Source organism: Ranitomeya imitator, chromosome 8 (genome assembly GCF_032444005.1).
Source record: "Ranitomeya imitator isolate aRanImi1 chromosome 8, aRanImi1.pri, whole genome shotgun sequence".
NCBI classification, from domain to species: domain Eukaryota; kingdom Metazoa; phylum Chordata; class Amphibia; order Anura; family Dendrobatidae; genus Ranitomeya; species Ranitomeya imitator.
Window position 1 is genome coordinate 175770678 of NC_091289.1, and position 27051 is coordinate 175797728.

Here is a 27051-nt window from a genome sequence, read left to right on the forward strand (position 1 = left end):
GAAACAATGTGGCAGAAAACGCTGTACAACGAGAAGAGGAGACCGGACCCTGAGGAAGATTGTGGAGAAGGACCGATTCCAGACCTTGGGGAACCTGAGGAAGCAGTGGACTGAGCCTGGTGTGGAAACATCCAGAGCCACCGTGCACAGGCGTGTGCAGGAAATGGGCTACAGGTGCCGCATTCCCCAGGTAAAGCCACTTTTGAACCATAAACAGCGGCAGAGGCGCCTGACCTGGGCTACAGAGAAGCAGCACTGGACTGTTGCTAAGTGGTCCCAAGTACTTTTTTCTGATGAAAGCAAATTTTGCATGTCATTCGGAAATCAAGGTGCCAGAGTCTGGAGGAAGACTGGGGAGAAGGAAATGCCAAAATGCCTGAAGTCCAGTGTCAAGTACCCACAGTCAGTGATGGTGTGGGGTGCCATGTCAGCTGCTGGTGTTGGTCCACTGTGTTTCATCAAGGGCAGGGTCAATGCAGCTAGCTATCAGGAGATTTTGGAGCACTTCATGCTTCCATCGGCTGAAATGCTTTATGGAGATGAAGATTTCATTTTTCAGCACGACCTGGCACCTGCTCACAGTGCCAAAACCACTGGTAAATGGTTTACTGACCATGGTATTACTGTGCTCAATTGGCCTGCCAACTCTCCTGACCTGAACCCCATAGAGAATCTGTGGGATATTGTGAAGAGAAAGTTCAGAGACGCAAGACCCAACACTCTGGATGAGCTTAAGGCCGCTATTGAAGCATCCTGGGCCTCCATAACATCTCAGCAGTGTCACAGGCTGATTGCCTCCATGCCACGCCGCATTGAAGCAGTCATTTCTGCCAAAGGATTCCCGACCAAGTATTGAGTGCATAACTGAACATTATTATTTGATGGTTTTTTTGTTTGTTATTAAAAAACACTTTTATTTGATTGGATGGGTGAAATATGCTAATTTATTGAGACAGGTTTTTTGGGTTATCAGGAGTTGTATGCCAAAATCATCAGTATTAAAACAATAAAAGACCTGACAAATTTTAGTTGGTGGATAATGAATCTATAATATATGAAAGTTTAATTGTAATCATTACGTTATGGTAAATAATGAAATTTAACACTATATGCTAATTTTTTGAGAAGGACCTGTATATATATATATATATATATATATATATATATACTGTATATACTCGTATATAACAAACAAAGGCAGCACTCCAGAATTCAATTTCAATGGATCTACAAAGAAAGTAAAATAAATTGGTTGAAAGCTGCAGCACGATCTGCCTGTGTCTGATCTACAGAAAAATACAACTTGTATGCAAAAAATAAGTCTTCATACCGGTATATAATATACATATAGTGTTATTCCATATGTATCCACAAAACTGCCATAAATTATATGTACCTCAAAGTGGTTCTACAGAAGAAAACGACTTGTTTGCAAAAACTAGTCCTCATAAAGATATATATAGATATAAACACTGCTCAAAAAATAAAGGGAACACTTAAACAACAGAATATAATTCCAAGTAAATCAAACTTCTGTGAAATCAAACTGTCCACTTAGGAAACAACACTGATTGACAATCAATTTCACATGCTGTTGTACAAATGGAATAGACAACAGATGGAAATTATTGGCAGTCATCAAGACACCCTCAATAAAGAAGTGGTTCTGCAGGTGGGGACCACAGACCACATCTCAGTACCAATGCTTTCTGGCTGATGTTTTGGTCACTTTTGAATGTTGGTTGTGCTTTCACACTCGTGGTAGCATGAAACGGACTCTACAACCCACATAAGTGGGTCAGGTAGTGCAGCTCATCCAGGATGGCACATCAATGCGAGCTGTGGCAAGAAGGTTTGCTGTGTCTGTCAGTGTAGTGTCCAGAGGCTGGAGGCGCTACCAGGAGACAGGCCAGTACACCAGGAGTTGTGGAGGGGGCCATAGGAGGTCAACAACCCAGCAACAGGACCGCTACCTCAACCTTTGTGCAAGGAGAAACGGGAGGAGCACTGCCAGAGCCCTGCAAAATTACCTCCAGCAGGCCACAATTGTGGATGTGTCTGCACAAACGGTTAGAAACCGACTCCTTGAGGATGGTCCGAGTGCCCAACCTCCACAGATGGGGGTTGTGCTCACAGCCAACACCATGCAGGACGCTTGGCATTTGCCACAGAACACCAGGATTGGCAAATTCACCACTGGCACCCTGTGCTCTTCACAGATGAAAGCAGGTTCACACTCAGCACATGTGACAGACGTGACAGAGTCTGGAGATGCCATGGAGAGCGATCTGCTGCCTGCAACATCCTTCAGCTTGACCGTTATGCTGGTGCGGTTGGCCCTGGGTTCCTCCTAATGCAGGACAATGCCAGACCTCATGTGGCTGGAGTGTGTCAGCAGTTCCTGCAAGATAAAGGCATTGACGCTATGGACTGGCCCACCCGTTCCCCAAACCTGAATCCAATCAAGCACATCTGGGACATCATGTCTCGCTCCATCTACCAACGTCACGTTGCACCACAGACTGTCCAGGAGTTGGCGGATGCTTTAGTCCAGGATCCGGGAGGAGATCCCTCAGGAGACCATCCGCCGCCTCATCAGGAGCATGCCCAGGTGTTGTACAGTATGGAGGTCATACAGGCACGTGGAGGCCACACACAATACTGAGCATCTTTTCCTTGTCATGAGGCATTTCCACTGAAGTTGGATCAGCCTGTAACTTCATTTTCCACTTTGATTTTGAGTATCATTCCAACTCCAGATCTCCATGGGATATTCGTTTTGATTTACATTGATAACTGTTATGTTTTATTGTTCTGATCACATTCCACTATGCAATGAATAAAAATTTGCAACTGGAATACATTCAGAGATATCTAGGATGTGGGATTTTAGTGTTCCCTTTATTTTTTTGAGCAGTATATATATATATATATATATATATATATATACTGTATATATATATATATATATATATTCAATTTCAATGGTGGTTTTCAATGGATCTACAAATAAAGTAAAATAAATTGGTTCAAAGCTGCAACACGATCTGCCTGTGTCTGTTTGATCTACAGAAAAATACAACTTGTATGCAAAAAATAAGTCCTCACGTCGTTGTGTTTTTCTGTAGAACCACTTTGAGGTACATATAATTTATGATGGTTTTGAGGATACATAAGGAATAACACTATATAACCATTAAATGACTTGCATCTTGGATTTTTAACAGTTTTTTCCACTGCATACTCTGTCTCTAATTTTTACTTGTCTTCAACCTAGTGGGTGAAGACACGCTGCTATATCTTTCATGTACAGAACACACAGACATAACAGATTCCTGCTCTCCTTTCTCTTTAGCACAAAGCACAAATACAGAAGCAGCAGCTACACAAAAGACATTATTCTTTGGTCCTGAGCAGTGTAACTGCGAATCCAGCATTGAAGTAAAATAAATTGGTTGAAAACTGCTACAAGATCTGCCTGTGTCTTTTTGATCTCTCTTTCTTCAAAATGCTCCTCACTGATCCTTCCTCCACCTCTCCTCACCATTGTAGTATTAAATGTGGCACCTCAGATCCAATTTGCTTTGATCTTTAAGCTGCTATCACCTGATCCCTTGTGCTACACAGAGTTGGGCTTCACGCCTGCAATGTGTAGCAGAAATCATCATCTCCTTTGATTGCCGGCCACAAGCCGGCATTCACACAAGTATCGTAATGACAGGCACTGGAGTCTTCTGCAGACCTCCGGCTGTCATAACAACCCATTAGCACCTCCAATCGAGTGCAAGGGGCACTGATGGGTGGCATTTGTGAGACGCTTCCTGCTGGTGCGTGTTAACCCCTTCATGACCGGCGGTATTTTCATTTCTGCGTTTTTGTTTTCTGCTCCCCTTCTACCCACAGCCATAACTTTATATTTTTCGCTCAATATGGCCATGCGAGGGCTTGTTTTTTGCAGGACAAGTTGTACTTTCGAACGACACCATTGGTTTTAACATATCACGTACTGAAAAACAAAAAAGAAAATCCAAGTGCCGTGAAATTGCCATAAAAGTGCAATCGCACAGTTTTTTGTTTGGCTTTTTTACTATGTTCACTAAATGCTAAAACTGACCTGCCATTATGATTCTCCAGGTCATTACGCGTTCACAGACACCAAACATGTCTAGTTTCTTTTTTATCTAAATAATGAAAAAAAATCCAAAGTTTGTTAAAAAAAAAAGTGCCATTTTCCGATACCCGTAGCGTCTCCATTTTTCGTGATCTTGGGCTTATTTTTTGTGCGCTGAGATTACCTTTTTAATGATACCATTTTGGCGCAGATACGACCTTTTGATCGCCCATTATTGTATTTGAATGCAATGTCGCGGCGACCAAAAAAAACAATTCTGGCGTTTTGACTTTTTTTTCTTGCTATGCCGTTCCTTTGGTTCCAGTTCAGAAGTCGGCAAATCCCAGCAGTGCACAGTGTATGCATTTGGGGGGTGGGATTCATAAGTCTGTTATCACACGGAGTGACTGCAGACTTATCGATTTGGCCCGGACAACCCCTTTAACAAAAGTTAACTCATTCGGTGCCAAAAACTTAGAGGGCTTATATAAAAAATTTTTTTTTTAAAAAACACAACTTTTTATTTCTCTCTGCAACGAATATCGCCTCAACGTGAAAAATTTGGTGATGGGTCCTATTTAATAAGTGCCATCTTTGTTGACCTTATATTCATACTTGCCGATGCTTTCGAATTGTCCGTGAGGCTGCTGGAAGAAGGTGAGAACTTTCCGTCTTTGAAAAATTATCCATTCTCTCCAAGGAATCTCCTTTAGATTTCATCTAAAATTCAATAGCACACCCCTACAATACATGTTGTTTTCAATCACAAAAATGCCACGAGATATTCTTCTTCATTCTTCTGTTCTGAACATTTCTGAAATTCGATTACTGCCCGGGACCTTCTGGTGTATTGCCATTTGTAACCATGGCATGAAACAAAAGAAATGACTGTTATATCGGCCACTGAACAAGCAGTAACAGTATAAAGGGAATTATAGCACTGAGGACGGCATTGTGCTGTCTGGTGTAATACACAGATTGTCTCTTCAGAGAGGAAGAGAACTAAAACTCTGGTGTCACCTACTGGAAGAAGCCATCCTAAAAGTCAATATTGACCTTTTAATACGCCTTGCCAGATGAGCTAGGATAAAAGCCGAACCAGGTATTTTATTTGCCGACACATGTTTCAGGGTGTTTGCCCCTCCTTAGTGCAAAACGAGAGATCTAATTTAGCTGTATGAGCCTTTGACTGGGGTCTATGGGATAACATCTATCCTTACAGAGAATTACATTACTGACATGCCAGTGTAAGTAGACTTTTTTTTTACAAATTTTTCCCAAATTTCTAATTCTGGTGAATAAAACTTTCTTTTTTGAAAAGGATTTAAAATAAACAAACATAATATTCTCCACTGTCCCAGGCCGTCGCCTGGGACGTCCTCTGGTGCTGTCAATTTGGCCCCATTTTATTAGGACTGAATCAAAACTACCGGAAAAAGCAAATTTTGAGATTCATCTCTTAGCGGTTATCTGTCAGGCAGCCTGGCAAGCAAGTGTTCAATTTCCCTGCAGCACCTCCAGAGGAGAAGTAAAGTATTACATAATTCCTATCGGTTTATGCTGAATCCTATTTGTAGGGGATGGTCCTTAAAGGGGTTGTCCACCTTTGGGACAACTTTCTTTTTTTTTAGTTAAATGTATGTGTTTAGGGCTAAAAAAAAAAACAATTTATTTGCGATTTGCTTTAATTAAAAGTTTTACAATGTTTGTGCTCTATAGCCTCTGTGTTGCACTATTGATTGCTGGCTGCAGAATGAGTTAGCTAAGATTCCGCCATTGAGTTTGTTCTGACGGTCGGGCAGCAGAGTTTGTAACTTTTTTACCAGTCTTTTTCTGAGCTCCTCTCGGCTCATTTATGACCACCGACCACATCAAAGTTCAATATGTAGCGAAACAAATCGCCTATAAGAGCCAAATGATGCAATTTATTTATTTATTTTTTTTAAAAAAACTCAACTTCACAAATGAATTTTAGGAAAAGAAATACATGCATTTAAGTAAAAAATGCAAAACAAAAAAACAATGATGGACTAAAGGTGGACACAAACTCTATAATTCCTTACTACATTTTTGAAAAATTAGTCTTTTAAATGCCTCTAAAAACTTTTCCAAATTCTTAGAACTTATATAATACATGTACAATCTGTTCCGTGAAAAAAAAAAAAATAAAAGAGTGTGGCGGGAAGGTGCGCAGTAATTAGATAACAGCTAATTTGTTTCTGTCCATAAACTAAAAGTAAAATGTATTTTGATAATTCTCATTGTAACACATTTGCCCCGAAAGAAAGAGCGAGAGTTATCGGCATTAACGTCAGATAAGAGGATCTTTGTATAATTCAATAACATGTCAATCAGCCCCTAGATACAAATTAGACTTTATTAGTTCGTTCGCTCGACTCACCAAAGGACACACAAGGAAACGCATGTTCGGAAAAAAATGGCACAAATATTAAAGCTTTCAATTATACCTCCTGCCCTACTTTCAATCTCCGTTTTGTGGCCTTCCTGCTCCTGCAGCCGACGCGTGTTCATCCTCTTGGTATTTGCTTTGGATATGAAACCTTTAGCTCGGAATATGAGAAACAACCAAAACAAGATCCATTTAGTTAGTGAACAATGGAACACGATTTGCTAAGCTGCTCCTGTACACCGTGGATTTATTATATCCTTCATTGTGATCTGTATCAAGTTCACTCCATGGTGGAAAAGGTCAAGTGATAGCGACTACAGTCCGGCTGATTGTTATGAGGTCCAATGGGATGAAAAACCGCTGATCTGGGGGAGAAAAGTTCCTAGAAAATGTATATTTATTTTTAGTTATCTAGTACAAATAATAAGAAAAAAAAAGATACAAATTGATGAAATTGCATTTTATTGATTCTGCTCTTAAAGGGTTGTTTTCAGAATTATTCTTAACGGAACGCACTGCTCTTCTGCCTCCTGACTTCTTCCTTACCTGGGGGGGGGTGGGGGGCGCTGCAATCCTGATTGTTAGTTTTCCTGATCATTAGTTTGGAGCAATGGCAATTTTGAGCCCCCAGATCGAAATGTGCCTGTTGTGTTGTGAGGCTGCAAACACCGGTACGAAACGAGCCGGAGCATTGGTTGGAATACATTCAACGTGTAGGAGCATGTTCATACTGTAGCCATTTATGAGAAAAACCCAAGATAGAACCAAAAAGAGCATATACGCTGCTCCAAGTAAGTGAAAAGTAATAGTACAGCTCATTGTTAGGAGAACCTTGTAAGAAGTAGAGACTGTCCAAAGTGGTCAACCCTTTTCAAAATCCCTTATCGCAAAAGTAGTAAAACTAAGCAACAAACATAGCGGTTGTCACTTGTAACTTAAAACTAGAAAGCAAGTGATGCGGGAAGGGCAAAGATTTCAACTTTCTATTATAATAGCAGCTCTCCATCCACTAGCTCAGAGACAACTGAAAATTAGTCATAAAGCCAGTAGACGGGAACTAGTAAAAAATGCAAGTTATAAGTCATATAATAAACGAAATTGAGCTATTTCTTATAACAGCTTATTCCAAAATGTCACCTGAAATGGAAAGTACACTAGATCGGAGTCTAAGTATCAGCCTCTACTGGTGTCCACATATATTCAGATTCACTGACAGTCATCGGAGATATGAAAAATGGTGAAAAAGTTAAACAAAGTAATTTAGAAAGTTGGGAAAACTTGTCATACAATTCAGAAAACTAAAGTTCGCATTATATTCTAAGTTTGATGTAAAAAGTTGAAAAGTGAAGAACACAGCAGATAGTTCCGTGAAGGTGATGTCCTAAATTCAACCCAGTGACAGTGCTCTCCAAACCAGTGTGTGTTTGACTTGTCTGTCAGGGCAGCTGCACTTCTCTCTGATACTTCCAGGATTCAGGACAGGAAAATGCTTTTAAAATGAGAGACCTGGAAAACACAGTAAAGTGGAAATCAATATGCAGTCAGGAGGTGCTGTTACTGACGGCTTAGAGTATGTTTTCACGTATCAGCTGCGGCAGGAAAGGGACTTTCTGAGCTGTCCCCTCAGGGGAAGATGAAGCAAAATGAGAGTCCAGGTTTACACGGAGCTGGCAGTAACTGTCATCTGTCATTGGATCACACAGAACGCTTTATACAATCTGCACAGCGGGAGACACGGCAAAGCCAATCTCTAGTGGTTTATACCGACAGGGATGGGGAACAATGGACATTTACCTCTGGGGGATTGGCATTTCACTTTTATATAAATGCGTTGTCTGGTTATAAATACTTTATTAGAAAATTCTACGTTATTAGAGGGTGTCCTGCATTCAAGACCCTCATTTATGTACTAGACTGCAGAACCCTTCTTACTTTGGAGGACTTTGCCTGTTTGTTTATTACATAGACAGCATATTTATTTAAAGGGAACCTGTCACCCCCAAAATCGAAGGTAAGCTTAACCTACCAGCATCAGGGGCTTATCTACAGTATTCTGGAATGCTGTAGATAAGCCCTCGATGTATGCTGAAAGATGAGAAAAAGAGGTCAGATTATACTCACCTGGGCGGGCGGTCCGATCCGATGGGCGTTGCTGTCCGGTCCGGGGCCTCCCATCTTCTTACAATGACGTCCCCTTCTTGTCTTCACCCCGCAGCTCTGGCGCAGGCGTAGTCTGTCTGCCCTGTTGAGGGCAGAGCAAAGTACTGCAGTGCGCAGGCGCCAGGAAAGGTCAGAGAGGCCCGGCGCCTGCGCACAGCAGTACTTTGCTCTGCCCTCAACGGGGCAGACAAAGTACGCCTGCGCCGAAGCCTCAGCGTGAAGACAAGAAGAGGACGACATCGTAAGAAGATGGGAGGCCCCGGACCGGACTGCAACGCCCATCGGACCCAAACAGAACCAGGACCGCTTCTGGGTGAGTATAATCTAACCTCTTTTTCTCATCTTTCAGGATACATCGGGGGCTTATCTACAGCATTACAGAATGCTGTAGATAAGCCCCTGATGCTGGTGGGCTTAGCTCACCTTCCATTTTGGGGGTGACAGGTTCCCTTTAAATGGGAAGAATGTAATTCCTTAATTAACCTGTGGAGGTGCTGCAGAGAAAATTCACAATTCTATAGTATAGAGGTTATAGGGTGCGCAGTAGAAATGGGCAAATCGATTCTATGCAAATCAAATTCGTATAGAATTTGTAAGAATTCAATTAACTAAAACAATTTGCATGAAATGCTTTACATGACCACCACCTTTTTACATATAACAGAAGATTGAATTAGCCAGAAAAGGATCACATGACTTCGTACGAGATTCAGCATATGGCAACATCACATGGTATAGTGTAAGGGATTGGAGGGCAGAAGATGTAGATTCTCAATGTTCTAAGGAACTCATGACCAAAGGTCGCCATCTGCTGAGTGAACTGAGTAGGCCGGAACTAAAAGCTAGAGGAAGTGTTTCTGGAGGGAAGAATTTGAAGGGCACACTGGGTCAGATGGTACTTGTGGTGCAGCTATCAAATATAAAAGGCCAGAGTGGTAATGCAGGAAGGCAGTTGGCGCCAACATGTGAGACAGGGAGGAAGTGTGGGCAGTGGAACGCAGAAACAGAGCTACCAAAGAGTGGTGGGAGACCAAAGCAGGTGCGACTTCGTTGGTCAAGTACCGAAGTCCAGACTTCGCCAGTCAAGACCTGAAGCTCAGACTCCATTGGTCAAGACTCAAAGCCCAGTCTTCATCCATCAAGACCAACCAACCTGACACCACAGGTCAAGCACCAAACTTCAGATGTTGATCATTGGATGAGACTGGGTGCCTGCCATGGTGACAAAGAAACCCAAGCGAAATGGGCTGTTACATCCAGCTTGAAAGTACAGTACAGGGTATGGGCTGTGGCAGCGCTTCAGAAGGGAACAAGGGCAGCCAGTGTGATGAACACACAGAGAACTAAGTGATTCACATGAGGGACTTACCATCCAGCAGGAAGTACCGGTGTCTCCCGTTAGTGTCAGTTTAACAATCAAAGGCTCTGATAGGTATATTGTTGAGAGTGATGCCCAGTAATCTAGGACAGAAAGGCATTAATAGTCATTTAACTCAGAGCTAGGTAGTTAGAACATAGTATGGGATATCACATTTGTTATACTACTGTTATTGTCATTATTGTTAGGATTGTGTTACTTTTTTCCATTATAACCGAATAACCATCGGTTCCTATAGTTAGACTTTCATTCTGTGGTAGGAAAAGAAATAGATTTGATTGACTACTTCCTCCTCATCATTATCTGTGTTGTTGCATCCTGGTAATCTGTTCACAATAGCACTGCCCATCAGGTGCGACTATGATAGCCTGTATAAAAGCCGAGGCAGCGAAGGCAGCAGCTATTTTGTCCTGAGTCTGGATAGTGAGAAGACATCACAACTTAGCATTGAAGATAGATAGTAAAAGCGATAAAATACTTAAGAAACTGTACAGATAATGAATGACAGGTCAGCAATGAAAAAGATTAATGTGTGAGGAAAAGAGGATTGTTTGATACACATTTTTCAGGACAGTTGAAGGCTTTGGAGGGGTCATGTTGGAGGGTATGGAATAGGTGAATCATGATTATTTTTATTATTATAATACATTTCCAGGTTTTATAGAAAATCCAAGACAACCCCTTTAAATTTAGTTTGCTCCAAAAAACTGAACCCCTAGAGTATTAACAAATGTAGAGACTACAAATACCAAGGAGGACTACACCTCCGACCCTCCTAAATGTGGTAGATACGCAGCACACGGTTCAGACGCGCTACGCTGTAGTTGTTATGACAACTGTACATGCTCCTGTGCTAGCACAGAGCAGCTTCAGCCGGCAGTGATCTGATCATCTCACATGTCACCTAATACACCCATTTCTTTGTGATTTAATACAAAATCTAAATGCCATCAGGTCATTGCTAAAAGGAGCTGCCTCTTTAAAAAGCCAATTGGCTGCACAGCAAAGAAATAATATCCTTCTGCAAATAAAAGCTTAGTCAGCATTAATGTGAAATAATGAATATGTGTTGGCTCTGGCCTGTGTACAGGAGAATATATCACCGGCCGCTGCCGGGAATTCTCCACAATACAAATACTCATATTATTAATAGCTCCTCGTACCGATGGGGAATCACATAACTACTGATCACCTGCGAGCAGAGGACACCACTGTATGAAGAAATATCTATTATCTATTATCTATCATCTATCTATTATCTATTTATCATCTATCTATCTATCTATCTATCTTTAATCTATCTATTAGTCTATTATCTTTCTATCTATTAACTATCTATCTATTATCTATCTATCTATCTATCTATCTATCTATCTATCTATCATATATCTACTGTATCTATCATCTATCATCTATCTATGTATCTATCTAACTATCTATTATCTATCATCTATTATTTATCTATCTATTATCTATCAATCATCTATCTATTTATTATCTATGTATTAACTATCTATCTATTATCTATCTATCTATCTATTATCTATTTATCTATCTATCATCTATTATCTATCTATCTATCTATCTATCTATCTATCTGTCTATCATCTATCTATCTATTATCTATCTATCATCTATCATCTATTATCTATCTATCTATCATCTATCTATCTATCTATCTGTCTATCTATCTATCTATCTATCTATCTATCTAACTATCTATTATCTATTAACTATCTATCTATTATCAATCTATTATATATTTATCTATCATCTATTATCTATCTATCTATCTATCTATCTATCTATCTATCTATCTATCAATCATCTATCTATCTATTATCTATCCATTAACTATCTATCTATTATCTATCTATTATCTTTCTATCTATTATCTATTTATCTATCTATCATCTATCATCTATTATCTATCTATCTTTTATCTATCTATTATCTATCTATCAATCATCTATCTATCTATTATCTATCTATTAACTATCTATCTATTATCTATCTATCTATCTATTTATCTATCTATCATCATTATCTATCTATTATCTATCTATTATCTATCTATCTATTATCTATCTATCTATCTATCTATCTATCTATCTATCTATCGTTAGTGATGAGCGAATATACTCGTTACTCGAGATTTCCCGAGCACGCTCCGGGGTCCTCCGAGTATTTTTTAGTGCTCGGAAATTTAGTTTTCCTCACCTCAGCTGAATGATTTACAGCTATTAGCCAGTTTGATTACATGTGGGGATTCCTGTTGTGAATTCTGCTCTTGGGTTCCCTCCAGTGGTTGTAGGTGGGAATGCAGTTGTCTCTGACTCACAGTCCTGGCCAGGTGTATCGGATAGTTACAATTCTGACTGGGATATTTAGGTGTGCAGGATCCTTTAGCCCTTGCCAGTTGTCAATGTTTCTCTGGAAGTGTTGGATCTCTGCCTGGCCTCTCCTGCTTATCTGCCAGTTCAGCAAAGATAAGTGTCTGTTTCTTTTCCTGTGGCACACATGCAGTGTGCTTATTTTCAGTATTGTTCGTTTGTTTTTCTTTTGTCCAGATTAGACTGTGTCTATGTTTTCGCAGTCTGGTTGGTTTCACTGGAGTTGCAGATATACGCTCCTACATCTTTAGTTAGATGTAGAAAGTTTTTTGTATATTCTGCTGTGGATTTTTTGAAGGGTTTTAATACTGACCAAACAGAACTCTGTCCTATCCTGTCCTATCTAACTAGAGTGGCCTCCTGTGCTAAATCCTGTTTTTTCTGCCTGTGTATGTTTTTTCCTCTCCGACTCACCGCCAATATTTGTGGGGGGCTGTCTATCCTTTGGGGATTTTTTCTAAGGCAAGACAGTATTCCGATATCCATCTTTAGGGGTATTTAGTCCTCCGGCTGTGACGAGGTGCCTAGGTGTGTTAGGTACACTCCACGGCTACTTCTAGTTGCGGTGTTAAGTTCAGGTTTGCGGTCAGTATAGTGGCCACTTTCTCCAGTGAAAGTTCTCATGCAGCTCCAAGGTCACTGGATCATAACAGATTCCCTAGCAACCAGGCAACCCCCACATGTACTTATGCTGGCTAACAGATGTAAACCATTCAGCTGCGGCGATAAAAACAAAATCTCTGAGCACTAAAAAATACTCGGAGGACCTCCGAGCGTGCTCGGGAAATCTCGAGTAACGAGTATATTCACTTATCACCATCTATTATCTATCTATTATCTATCTATCAATTATTAGTGATGAGTGAATATACTCGTTACTCGAGATTTCCCGAGCACACTCAGGTGTCCTCCGAGTATCTATTATCTATCTATTCTATCTATCTGTCTACACACGTGGTCAAAATTGTCGGTACCCCTCGTTTAATGCCAGGAAAACCCACAATGGTCACAGAAGTAGCTTGAATCTGACAAAAGTAATAATAAATAAAAGATCTATGAAAATGAACAAATGAAAGTCAGACATTGCTTTTCAACCATGCTGCCACAGAATTACAAAAAAAACTCATGAAATAAAAAAAACTGATCACAAAAATAGTAATATTCCTAATATTAAGTCAATAATATATATTGACTTCAACTCAAAATTATTTCACAAATCCGTTCATTCCTCAACCTAGAATCTTTAAAAACCCTAGTCCATGCCCTCATCATCTCTCGCCTTGACTACTGTAACCTCCTGCTCTGTGGCCTCCCCTCTAACACTCTCGCACCCCTCCAATCTATTCTAAACTCTGCTGCCCGACTAATCCACTCGTCCCCCCGCTTTTCCCCGGCCTCTCCCCTCTGTCAATCCCTGCACTGGCTCCCCATTGCCCAGAGACTCCACTACAAAACCCTAACCATGACGTACAAAGCCATCCACAACCTGTCTCCTCCATACGTCTGTGACCTCGTCTCCCAGTACTTACCTACACGCAACCTCCGATCCTCGCAAGATCTCCTTCTCTACTCCCCTCTTATCTCCTCTTTCCACAATCGCATACAAGATTTCTCTCGTGCATCACCCCTACTCTGGAACCCTCTATAACAACACATCAGACTCTCGCCTACCATCGAAACCTTCAAAAAGAACCTGAAAACCGACCTCTTCCGACAAGCCTACAACCTGCAGTAACCACCGATCGACCAAACCGCTGCACGACCAGCTCTATCCTCACCTACTGTATCCTCACCCATCCCTTGTAGATTGTGAGCCCTCGCGGGCAGGGTCCTCACTCCTCCTGTACCAATTGTGACTTGTATTGATTAAGATTATTGTACTTGTTTTTATTATGTATACCCCTCCTCACATGTAAAGCGCCATGGAATAAATGGCGCTATAACAATAAATAATAATAATAATAATAATATGTGCAATGAGTTTGTTGGGCAGAAGGTGCTGTGAATCTAATATATAAAGCTGTATGTGTGTATGTGTGTATGTCCGGGATTGCCATCTGAACCGTCGCAGCTACAGCCACAAAATTTTGCACAGTCACACGTCTGGACCCTGAGAGCGTCATAGGCTATGTTGTGAGGTGAAATTTTAACCCCGCGCTTTCCAATTCACCAAATAATTTTGCCCCTATCTACATAATGGGGAAAAAGTGAAATGAAAAGTGTTGGAGGCAAATTGACAGCTGCCAGATGTGAACACGGGGGACTTAAAGAATGAGAGCGATGGTGCCAAAGAGTATATACCGTACAGTTGCTAAGGTGGGGCCCCGACATGGGATACTCACCACACACGGGGATATGAACACACACACAAAATGCGCCACACACTACCACGTGCTTGAACACATATACCACCCTCAGCACACATTTCACCACACATACACCAACCTCGCCACATAAAAGTTGAAACACAAAAGTCGCCGCTCAATACTCGCCACGCGCAAAACTCACCACATGCAAAACTAGGCTCACGCAAAACTTGCACCCGTGGAAAAATTGCCACATGCACAAAAGTTGCAACACATGCAAAAGTTGCCTTAAACAAAACTTGCACATACTCAAAAGGCACCACACATAAAACTCGCCACGCGCAAAACTCGCCATGCACAAAACTTGCTACACACAACTTGCTACACTAACCTGTCACATACAACTCGACACACAAAAAGTTGCTACACGCATGTCGCCACACAAAACTCATCTCACAAAAGTCGCCACATGCATGTCGCCACACGCAACTCAACACACACAACTTGACAAACGAAACTCGCCCTAAAACACACACAAGTCTGGTATTATCCTTCAAAAATAAACATCTGATTAATAAGCAGACAAACTACAAGAGCAACAAATGTACCATATAGGAAATACGCCAGCTGTCAGTCACATGACCTGTCTATTATGTGTATGTGTGAGCTAATATATACTGCCAGGGGGAGGGCTTCCTGTTGGCTGGGGATTTATCAGGCTGCCAATTTAGCTTACAAATACTGAGGTTAAAATACTGAGCAAATAACGTGTGAACGAGGTCTAATACAGGAGGAGATGACATACAGATATATACTATGTACAGGGGAGATAACACAGGTATATACTATATACAGGAGAGATGACACACAGGTATATACTATATAGAGGAGGAGATGACATACAGGTACATACTATATACAGGAGGAGATGACATACAGGTATATACTATATACAAGAGGAGATGACACACAGGTATATACTATATACAGGAGCAGATGACCTACAGGTATATACTATATACAGGAGGAGATGACATACAGGTATATCCTATATACAGGTGAGATGACACACAGCAGGTATATACTATATACAGGGGAGATGACATACAGGTATATACTATATACAGGGGAGACAACACACAGCAGGTATATACTATATACAGGGGAGATGACATACAGGTATATACTATATACAGGAGATGACATACAGGTGTATACTATATATAAGGGAGATGACAAACATGTATATACTGAGGTGAAAATGAGAGGTGTGAGGTGAAAATGAAAAGGTGTGAGTGCAAAATGAGAGGAGTGAGGGAAAATAGTGTAGTGATCGGAAAATGACAGATGTGAGGTCGAAATGACAAGTGTTAGGCGGGAATGAGAGGTGTGAGGGAGAAAATGAGAGATGTGAGGGGAAAAATGAAAGATGTGATGGGGAAAATGAGAGGCATGATGGGAAAATAAGAGAAGTGAGGTGCTATAACTAACCACAGATATTTACTATGCTCATGCAACGCCGGGCTCTTCAGCTAGTCCCATATATGTTACAATAGATAGGGAAGAGGTAGTAACTATTTAAAAAGAAATGCAGCATCTAGTGACCACAGGTAAAGAATATTAAGCCAAGTCCATAGGCAGAGGAAGGATAGATTCCCTGGATGTATGGTGGTCACCAAGTGGGGCACACGATGACCACATGATCCAGGAAATCTATTGTTCCTTTTTTTAAAATAGCTACTACTACCTCTTCCCTATCTGTTGTAATACATATGGGATTTACAGCACCTTCTGCCCAACCAACTCTTTGTACATATTGAGAATAGTATTATTTTTGTATTCATTTTTTTTCTCCCTTTTTTTCTTCCCCCCTTTCCCTTCCCCGCATTCTTTTGCACATGCACTTTCCTTGAGATATTTCTAGTGTCATTTTTTATCACCATGATTTTTGAACGTATTAGTTTAATGTTATTATATTTTCTGCTGTTAGTCTCTGTTGTCACCTTGCACTTTATTGTGTGACATATAGTAATTTATTTTTTATCTTATTTATTGCTGTGTTTTGCACAGTCACAATTAATTCACTTATTGTCATCAATACTAGTATTCCTTGTCACATTGACAGTATATGATTGGTCTTTTGTTTTTCCTTCCAATTTTCTCCTTTTACGTATCACTCACGTGCAATGCCTATATCAATTTGTGGTATATAGGTCTTTAATATTGATCAATTTCTAATATTAATTTTGTATTTATTTGGAATATTGACTATTCGATCGATATTACTACCATTTGGTGTAATTATGTGTCATTTCGTTGTCCATGTGGGCACCTCGTTTTGTTTGTAGTGCTACATTTTACCCTTGCTAATAAAGGAATTTTAGCCTTAATTTTTATTGTCCTACTATTTTCTGACCCTGGTTCGTCGTCCTCTATTCGTTTTACATTATCCCCGAATGGTCTGCCATTCCTTCTGATACAGCAGATATATATCACCTACTGACTATCTGTCTTACTTTACACCAATAGTGATATATAACTATTGCTGTGTTCAATACATGCTTTTTCTTTCACAGCACTGTTGTAGAATGTCCCGGGGCTCCTTCCCTATTCCTAAAACTTGGGGCGCCCTAGCTATCCCTGCTCCCCGGATTACTTCTGATGGTGAAGACTCTGGGGCCACGTGCCTTGCTGAGTTCCTAAATCAGCCCTTATCTGTCCTTTCCCCCACCCAGAGAAATGGGGAGTTGTAGTGTATAAGAATACACAAACCAGACTAATAAGGGAAGACGTACAGAGATAATTAAAAATACCAATCACACAAACATGCACTCACAAACAACACAGTAGAACACCAGGAAGTAAAGAAAGGAAAAAACAAATAGGAGAGGATGAGGATATGCACACAGACAAATCACCAAGCAACAGTCTTCTGAACAAATCTCCAAATGCCTCTTTTCAACCAACACCTCCAACTCCACAACCAGACTGTTTGAAACTAACACTGGAAATCCCTGATTGCCAGAGGCGAGTTTATATATCTGAGGGGAAGTGGCCAACACTGAACAGCTGAGACCATCAAAGCAGGAAAGCTTCAGGAGTTCTCAACTGAACAGATTAAACCCTGCACTGCATTGTTTAATATGATAGTGATGTGCTTCTAATCAATGCAGAAGTACGTGAAATCAGACACCGCTTTCTTCCGGCCCCTCTCTGTTGCAGTACACCCGTGACAGCTACCTTTTTATTCAGTTGATGACCTCAGATTGTTTTGACCTTTTTGCTCTACCTTATGACTTAGTTTTCTATACTCTTTGCTTTTTTTCATGCTTATATGACCAGTTTCTGCTATCTTGCTCCTCTAGCCATCAGCCACTCCATGGACTCAAACCTGGGGGCCCTGTGTAACTCCAGATCCCTGCATAGTGGTTATAGGTTGAAGTCACAGGTTCCTTTGGGGTCTGCTACATGTCTGTAGAAGCCTTATAAAGAGCCACCAGGCTGCCATGAACAGCGCTACAGTAGAATAATACACCAAAATTATTGAAAAGTTCAATTACTTTTAACCACACAATAAACTTTCGGTCCTACACTTTCCATCCCGCCACCTTCCTTTGAGCCTGTAGTTGACTTTTTCATGTCTTTACTCTTTAGGTATAATTCTTTATTGCTCAGAGTATAGCAGATGGGAGACAACTTCGGTTTTCCGATGCAACGTAAGACGCTGATGACTCAGAATAAATCGCTTGTGGTGGTCTACTGTGTACACGGCACATTATAGTGCAGGCTGCCCTGTTTTCCCCAGTACCCTTTTAATTGGCAGACCAATTAATCCGCTCATCTGTGAGCAAATAATGTATTACGCTAACTACCTTCCATTTGCCGAAGCCATTCTCCGAGGTAACATAATCGTGGTCTTGTTTATCTCTTGCCCTGAAACACACTACAATGCCTCGGCAGTATCAAAGGTCAATTAGTGGACAAATTAAGCTATTATTAGCCTCTAACGAGGGTGACTGGCATCATTACCCTTCCTGTTTACCAGCAAACTGTTATTTTAATACAAGGGCCAACTAATAAATCAGTGCATCTGCTGTACTTCTTTGTCTGCTTTTTTTTTGTTGTAAATGATATTAAATGGGCGCCGGCAGCTGCCAAATTCCTAACCTTGCGGTAATGAGGGGCGGTCATACGTACCTAGGTGATTACACGATCTGTGAGATGTGGTTTGCATTGATCCGGTCTTGGGGCTGCTTGGCTTTTGTCTTGACACATTAACACTGCAAGGAGCGTTATTCCGGCACGGATACAAGACGGATGAGCGGAATCCATATGTAGCAGCGCTACTTTGACCTATATTTTTATAGAAATTTGGGAATAGAAAAATTGTCCCCGAGGAGGCTGAATTGAAGACGTTAATTTAGAAAGTAGCAGGAAATTAAATCTAATCAAAGTAATGGGCTTTACCAGGGGACACACAATCCAGAAGTTCGGTTTCAATAAGTAGTCCAAGTGAGAGTAACTGTATTTACAGACATCTTTAGCGGTCTGTCTCTGAAGCCCCCCTAACACGTCCATTGATTAAACCAACATCAATAATTACAGTGTAGTACTTTATTTCACCAGGGGTGGCACTGTAGAAGAAATCAACACTCGCTTCCAGGTTCCTCCACAGATAATCACCACCAATCACTGGAGATCACCTTGTGATCAATGTATTTTAGGGGACTCCTTCTATAGATATATGAAAAAATGTAGAGACTTGCCAAAATCGTTTAAAGGTACCTTCACACTGACCAACTTAACAACGATATCGCTAGCGATCCGTGACGTTGCAGCGTCCTGGATGGCGATATCGTTATCGTTGTGTTTGACACGCAGCAGCGATCTGGATCCTGCTGTGACATCGTTGGTCGGAGCAGAAAGTCCAGAACTTTATTTTGTCGCTGGATCTCCCGCAGACATCGCTGAATCGGCATGTGTGATGCCGATTCAGCGATGTGTTAACTGGTAATCAGGGTAAACATCGGGTTACTAAGTGCAGGGCCGCACTTAGTAACCCGATGTTTACCCTGGTTACCAGTGTAAATGTAAAAAAAACAAAGACTACATACTTATATTCCGGTGTCAGTCCCCCGGCGTTCTGCTTCCCTGCACTGACTGAGCGCCGGCTGGCTGTAAAGCAGATTACAGCGGTGACGTCACCGCTCTGCTTTACGGCTGGTGCTTACACAGTGCAGGGAAGCAGAACGCCGGGGACGCGACAGACACCGGAATGTAAGTATGTAGTGTTTGTTTTTTTTACCCTGTTTACCCTGGTTACCCAGGGACTTCGGCATCGTTGGTCGCTGGAGAGCTGTCTGTGTGACAGCTCTCCAGCGACCACACAGCGACGCTGCCGCGATCGGCATCGTTGTCTAGATCGCTGCAGCGTCGCTAAATGTGACGGTACCTTAACCTCTTTAAAGGGATTGTATTGTTTACTATATACAGAATTGACAACTTTCCTAGTTTTGCAGGGACTTCTGCTCCAAAAGTGAATGGGTTTATGTAAAGCCCAAGTGGGCCAGGGGCATTTCCAGAAGGGACCGAGGTGAGGTTGAGGAAGGATATAAATGTCAATGGAAATGTTGGCCATTGTGTATATACAGTATATATATATATTTTTACCAAAATTAAAAAAAAATATGATAAAACAAGAAAATCAATGCGGCCATCACTCCAGTATCATTACGTTTCATCCCTGTTGGTTAGGAAGTTGATCATGGGCTCATGATCATTGCCGGACAGCACTGGTATGAGGCTGAGGTCTGTGGTTGGCTACAGTCGTAACCTGCATAGATAAAGTAATGTCACCAATGAAGCCAGTAACTAGCGCATGATCAACTGTCTAGAAGTCAAATGTTTATTTTGTATACTATATACACCCAATAAAGGGATACAAAAATTGATATTTATTGTGAAATAGCGCCACTCTTGTCCATGGGTTGTGTTTGGTACTGCAGCTCAGCTCCATCCAATCAAGATCGGTTTCAATATCCCACTCATGGCTGGGATCAAAATCCTTGACAGGCTGTAATTCACATCACAACCACTGGGTGGCCACATATACCGTTAACGTTTCCGGACAGAGTATCACAAAATCACGTTTTGATTTTTTTTTAAGGTTTCTATATTGCGCCAAACATTGAAATATATTGAGTGAAGAGTAAAGGTAAGAAAGAACGCAAGTGTTGAGGACATCAGTACAGATGGTGTCACCGAATGTCATGAATATACGGTAGTTAAAAATCCAAACTCCGAATCCAGATTAATGTTCTACTCTGTATAATAGGATTAGAATGAACCTGTACATTTTTTTTTACTTTATTGTGTGATCTTTTTGTATTTACAGTAATATTTAAAATATTTTATTTTCTTCTTTCTTACAGGCATTATTGATTTCCTTGTGAGCCAACACCCCATCGCCAAATCCCTCAGGGATCACCTGATTTTTAAAATTGCCCCAATGCTGAATCCTGATGGCGTGTACCTAGGAAATTACAGGTAGGGGGTTAATAAATGTGTGTGCAGGAGATTTCTGAAATCTCAAATACTTGATGGTTAAAACTCCCGCGGATTACACTTTATATGGATCCAATATCAGGAATGGAAAGATTAAAATTTACATGAGTTTCTAGGCAGTAATAGTCATGGCCCCTGGGTCCCCCACAGATCCCGAGACCTTGGATTTTCGTTTTCTTTGTGTCAATAGAGGGGCGCACATGCGTTATTCACTTCTACGGGTCTATGGTGGCACTAATTTGCATGTGTGACCACCAAACCTTAGACAACGAATAAAGTATTGGTCATGCATGCTCACTACCACTCCATACACAAAAGCATGCAAATAGCCACTTTAGAGATTAAGGGATCTTGACTAAAGTTGTGCGGAATTGGTCGCCAAATCTGAATTTGCCACATTCGTGCCACATTGGTGGCCTATTCATGCCGATTTTATGTATGATATTCGGTTCCGAACATATTCGTTCATTTCTACTCCCATTGACTCCAATGACATTCAGAGAATATTGCAAAAGCAATATTCGCCGCAGATCATTATCGGGGCCGAATTTTGAAAAATTCGCTCAACTCTAGTCTTGACCTCTAGTTCCTTGATTATCATTGCACGCCTATAAGTTTCCTTGTACTGGTTGGTACCTTCCTCAAGGAGTAACAATACCCATTAGACACGCTGTCAGAGACTTTTCACCCAGCTAAATCAGATGGCTTGTTATGCACTAATGAGGGGTAGACACCCCCGTAACACGTGTTTGCAAATACTATCTGGTGTGACTTCTTATCGTATGTCATGCGGCAAGGCTCGTAAAAGGATATTTTTAAGATTGATGCATCCAATAGATGGCACCAGCGTTCCTCTACGGTTCTTCTGAGAAGAGGATACTTTCATAATTAAATTCACAGATGAGCATTGCATGGCCAATAAGTCTCCTTATGCCGACTTGACGCTCTTCACAGGGAAAAGCTTTCCCTTTTAGATTCACGAGAGTGCCACGGAAACCCTGTTCTCATGACCACTGGGGGTCCCAATGTTCTGACCCCCATTGATTTGTTACCTAACTTGTATTTAAACCTTTAATTGAAAATTAACGTATTCAATATGGTAATATGGGAGACAACGATTTGCATAGGTTCCAAGGATAATTACGAATAGAGCTTTTACGTACCGTACAATTCCTTTTCCATAGTATTGACCTATAGACTAACGTCTGAACCTCAGAAGGAAAGGTTTATTTTCTGTAAATCCTGCTGGCCCATGGAGGATTAGGGGTTAACACAAAATCCAAAAGAACATTTAATAAGTCTGGATTTAACTTAAGTGCTTAGCACAGAATAGCCTCTGAAGCCAAATCAGCTATGGATTATTCATTTCTTGCCTGAAATGTAACAAATGACTTTTCCGTTTCCGACCAAGAAATCTCATGGTCATTGCTTGAATTCATTTAGCACGAAGAAAGCAAAGCTTTTATCACGGAGCAAATTCCCAAAGTCACCAAACACAGAAAGTTTGAATGTAAGCTCCTGAAAGTTCTGAATTTTGAGTGATCAATGAGCTAATGTCAGCGCTGTTACCTGTGCCTGTCAAAAAAGCCGTTAAAGGACTTCACCGCTTTGAATAATATCTACTCGTTAGAAGGGTCCCATGACAATAATCTGATCACAAAGTTCCTTGATCATCTATCATCAGTGCTAACTATCCCTGCAGCAATCCCGAAGGAGAAATTTGGTATTGCACACTTCAATTAAAGGGGTTGTCCATTGAAAACAAGCTATCCCTATCACCTGTCAACAGGATGGATCATAGCTTGTTGATCAGTGGGGTTCCAACCTTTGAGACCCTCACTGATTGGCAGAATGGAGTCACAGTGCACATTCCCGACCACCGCTCCATTCATTCTCTATGGAGCTACCAAATGCTATTCTCAACTTTTTCTGGCAGCCATATACAGAATGCATAGTGCGACATGCCAATTTGTAAAGGGACTAAAAGTTCCCCGCCAGGGATAAAAAGTCCCAGTCTCAGAGGTCTAACCACCACCTATCCATAAGTTATTATCTGTCCTACGGAAAGGTGATAGTGATAACGTATTTTCACAGTATAAGCAGGTGACCAAATCCAAGCCACAGAAGGCACGAAGCTGGAACAGTCAATGAACTAATTATTTCATTCTGATATAGCGGGACATTACAGTGGTCAGGGAACAGTTAACAATATAAAACAGTGTAAACAGCAGTAAACCATTTGACAGTAAACATACATTAGATTTTGGAATTCAATCTCAGAAATTATACTTGTGTCTTTCCTACAAGGGTGGTACACCCGTTCCTGGGGAGCTACTATGTTAACTCTTCCAGCAACACTGGCCCTAGCGGGGGTTACGAGGTTTTCCTAATAGACCGCAAGTCCTTCTTACAAAGTATATTAAGGAACATTGAGCTTTCTGCCTTCCAACTGGCCCCACCCCACCTGTTGTCCTAACCCAGGCTGACCCCTGTACGGTAAATTATCTCTGGAAGTGATGGCCCCCTCTGTAACTGCAAGCATCCTCCTCCGGTCGACGTCTCATCGTGGATCTTCAGTGCTTGACCGATGGTGGGTATCTCCTAGATCTGAGGAAGAGAGGACTGGGTCCCGGCTCTCAAAGGACATCGTCTGAGCTCTGGATTTTGACCAGCATAAGACAAAGGTTGTGATCATGACCAGCGCAGGTTGGGTCTTCGGGTCTTGAGCGGCGTAGTTGGGTCTCTGAATCTCACTGGGCATCGTCAGGGCTATTTGTGATGGTGGCCAGCACCTTGATGGTGCATGTTCACAGCTGAAGCCTATCACGCTGGCTTCAGTGTCGTCTCTGCCCATGTCCATACTGCTCCTCTCCTTGGCACCAAATCCTGCCTCTGGATGGCACGAGGGAATCCATCATCCAAGGCACCTGAACAAATCCTGCACATAAACTCACTCCCTGTGAAACTCTTCTGGTGCCAGTTGGTTCTGCATGGTTTCATCCAGCCAGCAGAAGACAGTCTCTCCTCAATAATTCCACATCATTCAGGTGCTTTTCAGGGGCACCATTACCTCCTCCTACAACTGGACAAACCCATCAACAGATTTCCTTTGGAATGAAAGATAAGACAGGTCTTCCAGAGTAGGTAATGTTCTTTGTTGCCACTATCTGCTTTGGCCAATAGATAGAGGTCCCGAGAAGGGGCTATTTCTTGGCAAATTCAGAATTTCCTAAAAAGATATATAAAAATGGGTCTTCTAAGCCAGGAAATCCCCCTAAGTTCAGCTATCCTTTGAAGACTTAAAGGGACTCTGTCACCTGAATTTGGAGGGAACGATTTTCAGCCATAGAGGCGGGGTTTTCGGGTGTTTGATTCACCCTTTCCTTACCCGCTGGCTGCATGCTGGCTGCAATATTGGATTGAAGTTCATTCTCTGTCCTCCGTAGTACACGCCTGCGCAAGGCAAGATTGCACCTAGTGCAGGCATGTACTACGGAGGACAGAGAATGAACTTCAATCCAATATTGCAGCCAGCATGCAGCCAGCGGGTAAGGAAAGGGTGAATCAAACACCCGAAAACCCCGCCTCTATGGCTGAAAATTGTTCCCTCCAAATTCAGGTGACAGAGTCCCTTTAAAGCAATTAATTATAAATAGTGCAAAAGATATATGGAGTCCCCAGAACCACAATTATCACTTGCCGTCCAACAATTAAGTTAAGTACTTTGTAAAGATCTCCAATTTGCCCAGATTCTGCTGCTTTTTTCATTTTTTGTTAAATCACCCCATTGCAGAGATATTCACATTTGTTGCTTTTGGAGCACAGTATGAGAAATCTCTGCTTGCAGTCCACTAGGTATTTCTTTAGACTCTTCTCTGAGGGCATGGGCTTTCAACACTCCCACGCAGATGCTGCCAATCACAGCTCAGCAGTGTCTGAGACTGCTAGATGAGCTGTGATTGGCAGTGTCCCCCCCCCCCCCCCCGTCTTGGAAACTAAGTCTACACTTTTTGCTACCCCCCAGTCTTTAAGGGAGCTGAGATCTCTGGTGCTATTTGTAAGGGCTTGACTGACTCTCCAGGTAAAATTGATGGCTCCAAGAAACAAGGTGAATTTCGTTCTGAAAATGGCAAAATAACGGCTTGAAGATTACTTTGACCTGAAAGATAAAGCTAAATACTTGATCCCTCCTTTTCAGTCCTCTTGTGTGAGGACCATGTAAAACAGCATACTGAAACTTGGCTTCTTTTTCTTCTTTGAATATATGAAAAACTGGAAAGTAAGCGAGTAGGGCTCGCTGCTCTGAAGTCTCATGTTTAGACGAGTATATTAGTCGTAGAAGGCATCTTTCCATCTTTACTTCCCGTCGTAGTCTACTCATGGGCACGGACCTTCAATAACACATATAAAACCCCTTTCTATGGTATTGATGTATTTTCTTAAAACTCTTACAACGCATTCCAAAGTATTACAGTCTTGGCACTTGATTTTAAGTACTACTTATGATCAGTATTGCATAAAGCAGAGGGTTTTTAACACTCACGCTGAAGGGTCATTAACTGGCTGGATTTAGAATATCACTGCTGGGGCACAGCTGGTTTAGGCAAAATGGACAAAGCACTGATTGACTCACCTTTGCTCAAGACGAGAGGTACTTCATACCCAACCTGACAATTCCCCTTTTTGAGGACTGAATTTTAGACCTGCTGCTGTTCTGATCCTTGATGCCATAGGGGAAAGGAGTGCTCAATCATGGCAGCCGGCCCGCGCACTTGCTTGAAGTGTTTACTAAAATGCACGGTGTTCTTAGCTGTCAGGATTTCTGGAGCTGAATCAACACTGAAATGAGTCATATAGGAAGGAAAGAAGGAGATTACAGATCAAAGAAAAGCGGACATTTTTAGTACAGAAAGAACTGATGCTAAAAAAAGGAAAACAAGTTAAATCCAACACTAATACAATTATTAGGTTCTGTAGAAGGACGTAGATCTGGGTATTTATTATGATGGAATATAGGCTGAACTGGATGGACAAATGTCTTTTTTCGGCCTTACTAACTATGTTACTATGTTACTATGTAATAGTACTCTGACTCATATACGAATTGCTGGTCCACTGGGGACTCGATTAGAGATGGACAGAATAACTTGCGGTGAGTTCTCTTAAATTGCATCTATTGCCCAAATCAACAAATTCCTAACAAATTTATAGAAGTTTCTTGAGCTTTCATATTTTAATAACTTTTTCTTTGTAGTTACATGAACACCTATGTCTAGGAGGCTAAGAAAAGCGGATGACAATTCCTCTGATTGGAGCTGAAATCTTTGTGGCTACAGGGCTCTTGCGATGGAACCGTATACTGATTAGCCTTACCTCTTTGCAAGACTTTCCATTCTCAGAAATGAGCGGTCTATGGGCTAGTTCAGACAAGAGTATAATTGGTCCGTATTCTGTCCGCGTACAAGACAGGCCACACATAGAAAATATATGGACCATGCCATGGGGAGCAGTAAGAACCGAGAAAAGAAATGCGCCCCATGTGTGAATCAATATTGCCCGATATGTATAATGGTGCAAATGCTGCTCATCTATAGTGGTTGTGTTGGGTAGGCACAATACTGGAAAGAGCCAGGATTAATCCATCAACCGGCGGTAGCGGATCCCTAGAAACAGAATTAAGGGGAATATGACTGATGGAGGAAAGAATTGTGGTGTCATTCAGGTGCTGC

The 27051-nt window shown here is 41.4% G+C and overlaps 1 protein-coding gene across 2 annotated transcripts in view; it reads left to right on the forward strand.

Moving 5' to 3' along the window:
- Nucleotides 1–27051, forward strand: part of AGBL4 (AGBL carboxypeptidase 4) — a 1562854-nt gene that overhangs the window by 1274495 nt on the left and 261308 nt on the right. For both annotated transcript variants that reach the window (XM_069737949.1, XM_069737950.1), the window contains exon 8: nt 21190–21304. In XM_069737949.1, coding sequence (XP_069594050.1) covers nt 21190–21304 — 115 coding nt within the window. The remainder of the gene's footprint in view (nt 1–21189; nt 21305–27051) is intronic.